Source organism: Bombyx mandarina, chromosome 22, assembly GCF_030267445.1.
Source record: "Bombyx mandarina strain Sakado chromosome 22, ASM3026744v2".
NCBI lineage: Eukaryota > Metazoa > Arthropoda > Insecta > Lepidoptera > Bombycidae > Bombyx > Bombyx mandarina.
In genome coordinates this window covers 16,082,027-16,093,284 of record NC_143228.1, presented here as the reverse complement: position 1 = coordinate 16,093,284, position 11,258 = coordinate 16,082,027, and the positions used below count along the sequence as shown (strand labels likewise).

Below are 11,258 nucleotides of genomic sequence, written 5' to 3'. Positions count from 1 at the left end.
CAAAGAACATTTGTTGAGCACATATTTCATTAGAAAAATTGGTACCCACCTGAGATTCGAACACCGGTGTATCGCTCAACACGAATGCACCGGACGTCTTATCCTTTAGGCCACGACGACTAAATGAATATATAATTATGGAAAGAAGACGTCAAAATTGACAAAAACAAAGTATAGGAAGTCAAACAGACACAAAATCTCGACTCGTTTTGTATTAGATACTGTTGCGGTGTGACGAATATATTTGTTTTTGCACTGGACTTGGTACGCTTGACGGTTTTGTGACAGAAACAAGCTAGATGATACCTACCCCTGCGAGCTCACAATACTCCATCTATCAGAAATGAACACGTCTAACCTTTTTTTTTATGGTTGAAAAATTACTGGTGGCCCGGAGGCCTTTCCGGCTTCACCAGGACAGGTGGGCGAGCAAAGACTCAGCCAGGAGGGGTTGGATTTGCTAACAACTGCCCGAGCGCCTCCGAAGGAAACCTAACAACTCAAGAGCAATTGCTTCGCGAATGAATCTACTACCGGATCGGAAACGTCTAACCACGTCACACGCATAGATACCACACCAGATGAATATGCCCCCAAGTTACATTAATAATACTCGCACTGGGGTTATAATTATTTTAATTCTGTTCTTTTCATAATCACTTTCTTTCTTTAATCAACAACGGTAGACCTCCTTCGACTCCTTGGACTACATTTTGCGTGTGCTTGACTCTTAGTTTACGAACTGTGCTGGGAGCTGGTTCCACTGAGAATTTGTGCAAGATGGCCGCCAGTCCCGCCAACGACTGCATTTCACCTAGACGAGCGCCTAGAGTATAGAAATACCAGTTTTTAATTATTTGTATAGAATGTCGACGCTTACTTTGAGATTTGAGATCACAGTCTTTAGGTGTGTAATTTTTTTTATTGCCCTTGTAGGCAAACGAGCATACGGCCCACCTGATGGTGAGTGGTTACCGTCGCCCATGGACATCAGAAATGCCAGATGAAGAGCCAAGCCGCTGCCTACTGTTAAGTACTCTCCACAAGCCTCGTTTGAAGGATATGTCATAGCACTCGGGAAACACCGCGAAGGAGAGCTCATTCCAAAGCCGGAACACACAATAGAAACAACAACAACAGAACCCAATATATTTGACAGATGCCTGAATCTCCCTTACAATGTTTTCAAGATAAGCTTGCATATTTACAAGTTCCGAACAACAACATTTGGACCGTCGGTCTACCGAGGAATTGCCCGCTCGGCAGAAGATCTTCCCTTCGTCGTAAACTTACAGGCACATATGAGGCCATATTTTTTGCCAGCGGTAGTTGAACCCTGTTACAGCCGCGTCACTCGATACGCTACGTTTACGTCAGGTAGAGAAACTCACTAATTAGGTCGCGGTGTTAATTCCTGAACCATTTATATAAAACGAAATCATACAGCGCATTGCAGATAAATACATAATCTCAGGATAGTAGGGCGGTTAGTATGATGGCTTGTCCCGTTGAAAAATGACGGAGACCATAAGTTTCTTTAAAAAAATAATACATAACTTATAGAAGGTACCCACCTATACAGTTCCTAGGTCCCGCTCCGAACGGCAAAAACGAAAACTTTTTAATCTCCGAATCTTTAGCGAACCGCTTCGGACGAAATTCACTGGGATCATCGAAGTATTTCGCGTCGTTCTGTATAGCTTGCGCGGGAATTATGATTCTCACGCCAGGATCTATGGTAATACCTAATTCTGGTATAGTATATGATCTCGTGCAAACTCTATGCAAGTTTCCAAGGGACGGGAACATTCTCAACGCCTCTTTAAAGGCCATTGTTAACAAGGGCATCTCCAATATGGCATCATAACACAATTTGTTATCGTGCCTCGATAATACCTCGTCAATTTCGCATTGAATTTCTTTTTGTATTTCCTGGTGGAAGGCGAGTTGGTGTAAAGTGTAGCTGGTCGCCGACGAAGAAGTCTCAAATCCAGCCGCAAAAAACACGAACATCTGAGCCACAATACATTTAGTATCCATTTCAAGTTGCACCTGAACAGGGGTGCCGTCAGCGTTGAATCTGTCTATAGATTCTCCCTCAATGACCCCTTTCTGTTTCAATTCTAAAAGCAGGTCAACGAAGTCGTTTCTACCGCAAGGCTTCCCGTTCCTCTGATCCCGAATTTTTTCATAAATCTCCGTTATAGTGGCTTCAACTGAACTATCTGGCAGGTGCAAGTATTTCCTCAGCTCTGGTAACAGATCCCACAGGCCAATAGCTACTAAACTTAAACCCTGTCGCGTGAAAATTAATCTTCCTAATTCTCTAAACAGCGAACATTCATTGTTGATGGTATCCATTTGGATTCCAAATCCACAAGCGCCTATGAACTCTGTAGAGAACCGCGCCATCAGCTCCCTGACGTCACACTCTCCTCCTCGTCCAGCGTAATCACCGGCTACGCTCTTCATCTTCTCGGCGCAGTTAATGACCAGGGGGAACATGGCTTTAAGTTTAGCGGTCGTGAAAGCAGACGTCAATCTCTTTCGTAATAGTTTCCATGCATCTCCATCGACGTGAAACAAGTTCCGCAGTAAGGGTTCTAGATCTGTATTCCTTCCCAAGCCACGATGGTGGAAATACACGAAATCACCGATTAATATATTTTTAGCGATATCTAAGTCTCTCACTATGAGTTCCGGCTCGGTGCCTCTGTAGTAGCCCACGACTTTTTCATTTGGATACTTATTGTAAAGCTCAACCGACAATTCGATTATACTTTTAAGACCAAAGACGTTGCGAAAATGGTTTCCGAAGAACGGTACCGGTGGATCATGACGTACTCCCCTCTTCGCCCAGTAATTATGATTTCGTGTCGTGTATAAATAAATTACAATACTAAATATTAACAACAAAGCTAAGAGCAACATGATGTCGAGGACGTGTGAGCTCAGACTGAAAGCATTGATATTGATGTAGCGTATTAAATAGTTTCGCGTGTGAGATCAAGGTCCATTATAAAACCTGTTATGCCGTCAATTGTCGGGTACAGTCGTATTGACTGATAAAGCGTATAAACTAGCTTATCTAAAGCGACTATTCGTACTTTTACAAGTATATCAAATACTTGAATATAATATAAAAGAAATTGAAAAATTAAAACACACTTGAAATAACATTTAAATGTAAATTTTATTACAAAATAAACAAAATTTTTAGTAGATAAAGATTGTATTATACGATTTGTAGTTTAAATTTAATTAAAGAAGTATTATTTTGCTCTAACTATACTTGAGACCTTAGAACTTATATCATAAGCTGGGTGGCGCATTTACGTTGTAAATGTCTATGGGCTCCGATAACCACTTAACATCAGGTGGGCTGTGAGCTCGTCCACCCATTGAAAAAAAATCGACAAAGTGTTGGATGCTAAAAATGCCCCTTGCAATAAATTCGAGCAAAGGTGAGGAATACATTTAAGAATATAATATCGAATGCGAAGTCGTCGTGGCCTAAAGGATAAGACGTCCGGTGCATTCGTGTGTAGCGATGCACCGGTGTTCGAATCCCGCAGGCGGGTACCAATTTTTCTAATGAAATACGTACTCAGCAAATGTTCACGATTGACTTCCACGGTGAAGGAATAACATCGTGTAATAAAAATCAAACCCGCAAAATTATAATTTGCGTAATCACTGGTGGTAGGACCTCTTGGGAGTCCGCACGGGTAGGTACCACCACCCCGCCTATTTCCGCCGTGAAGCAGTAATGCGTTTCGGTTCGAAGGGTGGGGTAGCCGTTGTAACTATACTGAGACCTTAGAACTTATATCTCAAGGTGGGTGGCGCATTTACTTTGTAGATGTCTATGGGCTCCAGTAACCACTTAACACCAGGTGGGCCTGTGAGCACGTCTAAGCAATAACAAAAAAAAAATATATATTATCTTGATGTTTTATTAGTTCGCAACATTAGTGTACAATCAGGAGATTGATTGAATCGAGGTGGCTAGGACTGCCGCCTTCCCATTGTTCATGCTTACTTGGATTTTTGCAAAAGTAAGTTTGAAGTCTGTAGAAGTGAGATTCAAGCACGTTTTTAATATTAATCTCAAAAGGAGAAGTATCAAACTTACTTCAAATTGAAAAGGAAGTGACTATGAACGGGTGGAAACAATGCTAGATTCAAAAGAGAGATTCAGAATTGAGAAAAATTTTGAGATGCGGCGAGCGAGCAGCACTGATTATAATCGCGATCAACTAAAACAATTCTTTACCTTACCCATATTCCAATCTTATACTCTTTATCCAAAATACATGTGTTAGCTGTCAAAAATGATATTGTCAAAACTCAAATCCCTGTAAATGTTTGATGCCTTTATAATTTTTAATCAAATGCTGTATATTTATATCAAAATTATCATCTGTAAAATGAAAGAGCTGTGCTAGGTTTACTCAATAAAATGTCATTTAATTACGTTCAAGTTTATTATGGACCTTGTAATTCATTTCACACCACGGTTCATAAGCCGCAGAAATTGAGAGGACTCAGAGGTAAAACTTGAATGCTTCCTCTAGATTTTAGGTTCAGAGTATCGTCGATAGTTAACGAGAAGTAGCCTTTTTTATTGCTTAGGTGGTTAGACGATCTCACGGCCCACATGGTGTTAAGTGGTTACCGAAGCCTATACACGTTACAACGTAAATGCCGCTATCCACCTTGATATAATAGTTATAAGTTCTTAGTTTTTACACTACATCGGCTGCCCCACCCTTCAAACAGTCACGCATTACTGCTGCACGGCAGAAATAGGCAGGCTGGTGGTACCTACCTGTACGGACTCACAAGACGTCCTACCATCGCGTGATGCACTCCCCTGCACTGCAGCTGTATTCAGCACGCTGTGTGCTTAGTGCGAGTTTTTTAACGTTATCGATAGCGTAAAAGTAAACAGCGATCCTAGCGGCAAACGTTCCTACTCCATACAAATTTGAGATAACTTTTACGCTATCGATAACGTTAAAAAACTCGCACTAAGCACTCTAAGCTCAACAGTTCACAGCGATACATTTTTGTTATGAAAATGCAATTTTTATTTTAACATAGGTATTAGTTCAAAAACTATAGTCTATATATTTGTTCCTTTTGAACTCCGAAGCGGCTGAGCCGTTTTCGATAAAACGTTCAGGAAATCTTAAGATCGGCCTAGCGGTTGATCCTTTGAGTAATTTTAGTAACGCACTGTTGGTCCCAGTGGAATCTTCTTGAGTCTTCCTAGTTCTTTCGAGAAGTAATCATGCCTTCTAGTTCGCAAACCAGAATGGACTTTATAATTAAACGGCTTGGGTGTACTTTGGTCTTGTCGATGACCATTGTCGATCAGACGAGCCAAGAGCGTGAGTCTGTAGCTTTAGACACTGAACTGTCCTATATGTTTTCCGCTATAATATTCAGGCAGTATCTATACATGAATCAATATATTCACCACGCAATTATAAAGTATATTTCCGAACAGATCGCTTACAGAAGCTCGGCTTCAGGGTGGACTTGGTTCCTGTCGAATACATAAATTATTGTGTCCTTGAAATGTGCGGTCATGAGGTAAACATGAATTTAATTCCCATTTATTTTAACTATATTGTAACAAAATTAAGTACATATGTAAGTATGAGGTTTTTTTTTTATTGCTTAGATGGGTGGACGAGCTCACAGCCCACCTAGTGTTAAGTGGTTACTGGAGCCCATAAACATCTACAACGTAAATGCGCCACCCACATTGAGATATAAGTTCTAAGGGTCTCCGTATAGTTACAACGGCTGCCCCACCCTTCAAACCGAAACGCATTACTGCTTTACGGCAGAAATAGGCAGGGTGGTGGTACCTATCCGCGCGGACTCTCAAGAGGTCCTACCACCAGTAATTACGCAAATTATAATATTGCGGGTTTGATTTTTTTATTACACGATGTTATTCCCTCGCCGTGGAAGTCAATCGTGAACATTTGTTGAGTACGTATTTCATTAGAAACATTGGTACCCGCCTGAGATTCGAACACCGGTGCTACGCTCAACACGAATGCACCGGGACGTCTTATCGCTTAGACCACGACGACTTCGAAGTTAAGGCATAGTTTCCGAAAATAGCTACGAATAAAGTTAAACAGTTTGAAGTCGTCGTGGCTTAAAGTATAAGACGCTCGGTGCATTGGTACCGGGTGATGCGACCGTGCCGGTGTTCGCATCCCGCAACCCCGAAATACGTAGTTGGCAAATGTTCCGGAATGACTTCAATAGTGAAAAATGTCGCAATGAAGATAAATCCCACAAAAATTGTAATTTGCGTAATTTTTGGTGACCGCGCATCATCTAATATCTTGCACTATCACATAATTAAACAGATATTTCGCTGCAACATTCAAAACCTACTCTTCAATATGCCGCACACCACGGATCCTGTCTGCAATCGCGCTGTACAAGCCGTCGTCGAGTCATCGGCGAAGTTCAAGAGAGCACGGAGTTACCTCTGGTTCTGGAGGCTCATCCAGGAACAGATCTTCTTAAGGAACGAATACACACCGAGGGATCATTGGCCTTTTGAATACGAGGCCAAAAATTTTGCAGGATGTTTGGACTGCGTCAACTGTTGCGGCATCGATACGGCAACTATCTAGTCATACATATTCTATATCGTAGATAACGTGTGTACCCGAAATAAATCATTCACCATATCCTTCGACAGTCAATGATCACGTTCTTACGGATCCATCAGATCCATTATTCTTGTATTAGACGCCTTCAGTTCTAAAGCTAGGAGCAAGCTTAGAGACCCGGTAACCCTGATCATCGAACTCGGCAGAGTTCGACGTGCAACCTAACCCATTAGCCCGTTGACTTTCTCCCCGGATCTTCTCAGCGATTCCGATCCGATAGTAGATTAATTTAGGAGCTACTCTTGAGTTGTTAGGTCTCCCTTGGAGGCGCTCGGGTGGCTGTTAGCAAATTCCACCGGTCCTGGCTGAGCCCTTGCTCGCCCACCTGTCCTTGTTAAGCTGGAAAGGCCACAGGGCCACCAGTAATTCTTCATTCATAAAAAAAGAGGTAATGATACTATTTTCTAGGGTACGCATTAGTTTTCCTATGTATTTTCTGAGTGAATAGTTATTTGTTTTAACCCTCAGTGGGTCGCATTCCGATCCGGTGGTAGAATCTGCGAACCACTGCTCTTGCTAGGTAGAGTCCCTTGAGCTCACCCACTCATTTTGCGAATCTAGCATGATCCCTCAATGTCTCTAGAATAGGTAGGATTAAAAAAAGTTGTTTATTCGCATGCAAACATAACCAATTGTATACTACGTACATACACTTGTGTAGTCATTTATTTCCGCATTATTTTTCATTGGATGCAAGATAATACATTGCTGCTACTGGCAAGTGCGAATTTTTTAATTACTATAGTTTTTGGTAGGTGCCAAATTGTATAAACATATCATTGACTCGGGCAAACTAACAATATCAGTAGCCGAGTACAGCTGCGTTTCATTGTTTGTAATCTACCGTTGGGTTCCAAAGCATAGGTACTTAAATGGGACACACTCGGATGACCATGATTTTACACAAGATTTCCGGTAACAAATCTTGAAGTTTTATATGATTCAAGCTCCTATTTACAATCTAGAAGATAGATAGGCTAGACTCGAGCATTGCCAGTTTACTTAGTTAGTTTATTTTTGGTTGTTTATAGAATTTGCATCAAAATCAGATTGGTAGCTTCTGAGACTAGCGCATTCAAATCGTCGGCCGAGTAGTCGGTGAGAAGTTTTTTTTTTATCTGTGTGCGCGTAACTTAAACTTAGTGTACCCAATGAATCTTGCGACGTCTAAGTCGTTTGTGGCAACGAGAACTGCAACTTATACGAGACCTCGAATGAAAAAAATATAACAATAACAATGGCGGAATTAAACCGTAAAACTAATTTTAATTATATCAGATCGAGACATTAATGAAAATTTGATAATTTGATAAATAGCTTTATTTAATTTACAATCGAATTAATATCGTGCTCTAAATACATACATGAGGGCTTTAACATTAAAACTTAAAAATACACCTAACACCGACGCTAAATAAAAACAACTTAGAGTAGGTATTTTATTGCATGTTTCCATATTGGAAAATTAACAATAATAATTTGATCTTACGTTTTTACGTTTTTCTTTTGAACGACGCTTTGAAAATTTTGACGTTTTGAACTTTCTGACGTGTGACACTGGTTACAGTTTTATTACAAGCTAAGGAATCTTGAAGCTGAGGCCTACAGAATACCTTTTTGTGAATTATTACGACCTTACATCCGGTAGTTTAGTGATGTCATTTTTAATGAAAACAATAGGCACATTGACATAATTGAACATAGTATTTTAAATCGATTAAGTTTCCAGCAAAGCAAAGTGTACAAAAAAATTTACACCCTTCAATTAATTTCACCTTTCAATTTCCATTAAAAAAATTTAAGTTTTGTTTTAGTTGATCTGCTGTACGTTTATTATTTATGGAACAATAAAAATCTTTTAACACACTAATTCTCAGACGATCCATTGAAAATGTATTGTAAATCTATTTTAACCACAATGTAACAAACAAAAAAAATTTTAGTTTGAAAAATTATCGTGAACAATATTAAAGTTCTATACCGATAACTTTAACATGTCCCGTGACAATGTGACAAACTTTACATACGCATACCTATGTATAGTTTCCCTATGCCCACATATATGTATGTGTATTGTATTAGCAGTAAAGTTTATTGCTTGTAAATGCTTAATTACTTACGATTAAATATGACTGTTATTGTTTGTGTGTTTTCTGTTGCCGTATCAAACTTTGACACAATAATGATTTAGTTTTAATAAATTTACAACTAGTTATTACCCAAAGCCACAGCAGTAGGTAGTAAACTATTGCCCACAGCCTGTTTGGTCTTACCGATAAACCCTAACCAATCTATACAGATACTGACTATCATAAGTATTTTGTCCTTATATCCTATTACGATAGAGATGGATATATATTTTTCGACACATATAAGTATGTATTACGTGACACAGACTGACATGAATTGATTTTTTTTTTTAATTTTGAATATGCAAGGATTTCTTTATTATTCGAGTACAAAAATACGCCTTTCGCATCGTCTCAGTTTTGTTTGGATAACGAATATTATGCGCTCAAATTTGAATTTACGAACTCAAAATTTCGCTATGATATTAAAATATACAATCGAATTTCGCCAAAAAAGGCTATGGTACTTCAAGTCCCACATTGAGTGCATTCCTCATTACGCAGGCACACATCTATTCAAAACATTCATACGTCAATTAAAAACTAAACGACTACACAAAATGCGATTACTCTTTGTTCCAAATAAGTTTTAATTAGAATTTAAAATAATAGAAACATTCCAATATTGTTGAGACTCATTGTCTCAATAGCATCAACCAATAAATATTAAAAATTATTTTTTATTGTACACAACATAATTTTATTATCTCATATATGATATACATATATGATACAACACAAAACTTTAGCTTTAGGTGTTTAAATAGATCGATGTTGGCATAAATCGTCGTGGCACTATCCGGCTAGAAACTTCAATGATGGAAACTGGTTTCTGTCAAATAACTTTACCCTAATTAAAATTGAATATTTCAGCACATGTAGTCTATGATCGCAATAGACACGTGCTCTGTAAAAATAGCACAAATTTAAAATAAAACCATCGTTACTTTAATGTAGGTTATTTAATTTATAAATTTCTTTTAATGAGAAAAAAAACTCCTAAATGAAAAAAGTGTATGGTCAATAAAACGTTTTAATAAAAATCATCAGTTATTCGATTGAGTCTGGTCTTAACGTTATCCAGAAATTTAAAGAATCTCAATCTGAGTTTAGATCGGATTTGTGAAATTTTTAGATGGTGATTTTTTTGAAAACCGAAACGCATTACTGCTTCACGGCAGAAATAGAAACATGACACACTACCACCAGTTATCTACAACGTAAATGCCGCCACCCACCTTGAGACATGAGTTGTAAGGTCTCACTTTTAACAGTACAACGGCTGCCCCGCCTTTCAAACCGAAACGCATTACTGCTTCACGGCAGAATTAGGTGGGGTGGTAGCACCTACCCGTGCATACTCACAAGATGTCCTGCCACCAGTTTAATTTTTATTACACGATGTTATTCATTCACCGTGGAAATCAATCGTGAACAAATTTGGCAAGTATGTATAAAAAGAAAAACCTTAAGTATTTAAAACCTCTAAAGCTCTTTAGTTTAAAAAAAGATTTTCCTTAAGAGAAATTGACTGACATGTCAGTCATTCAGAAAAAAGAGAACTTCTGCTTTACATCATTCAATAAAAATGTAATGTTATTTTCTTAGTACTTTACAGAAAACGCAAATGAAGTATTTTATTATTGTTCAATCATTCTAGAATATTCTATATCATTATAATATGTATTTGATTATAAGAATCGATATCAGTCTGTGGGATTCGAACACCGGTGCATCGGTCGATACGAATGCACCGGACGTCTTATCCTTTAGCTCACGAAGACTTCAAACGTGTCGCTTACTATTCGGGAGCCATCACCGTCTGCCAACTATCCACCGACCTAACGGATAGCTACAAGCGGGCGACACTGAGCTTTGCTCCACGAGCCCCATAATGGTATACCATGAAAGCTCCTCTGAATAAATAAAAAAACGGTGCGCGTACAAAAGAAATGAAACTTCTCTTGCAGTGTGCAGTATTTTTATTGCCCTTATAGGCAGACGCATACGGCCGGCATAGAGCATACGGCCTAATTGTGAGTGGTTATCGTCGCCCATGGACTTCAGCAATACCAGGGGCAGAGCCAAGTCCCTGCGTGCCGTCTCTTATAATAGAGAAGGCTGTGTATAAGAGAAACGACTTAGCTCGCTTTCGTTCTTTCCCTCTCTCCACGGTCGAGTGGTTCGCCAGACGCTTTATTTTCGCTCTCGCTCTTTCTAAATTGTATAATATCTATCTAGTTCTCTCTAGCCGTAACGAATCTGTCGCGAGATAAATTTAACTCTCAACGCGCCTGAAGAAGTTTCACTTCAAAAACTAGGCAACGGCTTGGGACGACCATCACTCCCCATCAGGTCTGTCTACAATGCCAAAAATCAAATAATAACAAAAACAACTAATTCATGTACCGAAATCAGC

The 11,258-nt window shown here is 39.1% G+C and overlaps 2 protein-coding genes across 2 annotated transcripts; one reads left to right on the top strand and one right to left on the bottom strand.

Annotated features, from left to right (window-relative positions):
- Nucleotides 1-619: 619 nt before the first annotated feature.
- On the bottom strand, nt 620-2,968 carry CYP6AN2 (cytochrome P450 6B7-like). Its single transcript, XM_089737071.1, has 2 exons — nt 1,575-2,968; nt 620-826 (listed from the first exon to the last, which is right to left on the bottom strand). Exons 1-2 carry the CDS (start codon nt 2,929-2,931, stop codon nt 657-659), a joined length of 1,527 nt encoding a protein of 508 aa, XP_089593197.1. The 5' UTR covers nt 2,932-2,968; the 3' UTR covers nt 620-656.
- A 1,398-nt stretch (nt 2,969-4,366) lies between these two features.
- LOC114240211 (UPF0728 protein v1g117062) lies at nt 4,367-6,802 on the top strand. The gene is made up of 3 exons (XM_028170682.2): nt 4,367-4,553; nt 5,516-5,601; nt 6,399-6,802. The coding sequence occupies exons 1-3, from the start codon at nt 4,463-4,465 to the stop codon at nt 6,669-6,671; spliced, it is 450 nt and encodes a 149-aa protein (XP_028026483.1). The 5' UTR covers nt 4,367-4,462; the 3' UTR covers nt 6,672-6,802.
- The last annotated feature ends 4,456 nt before the right edge of the window (nt 6,803-11,258 follow it).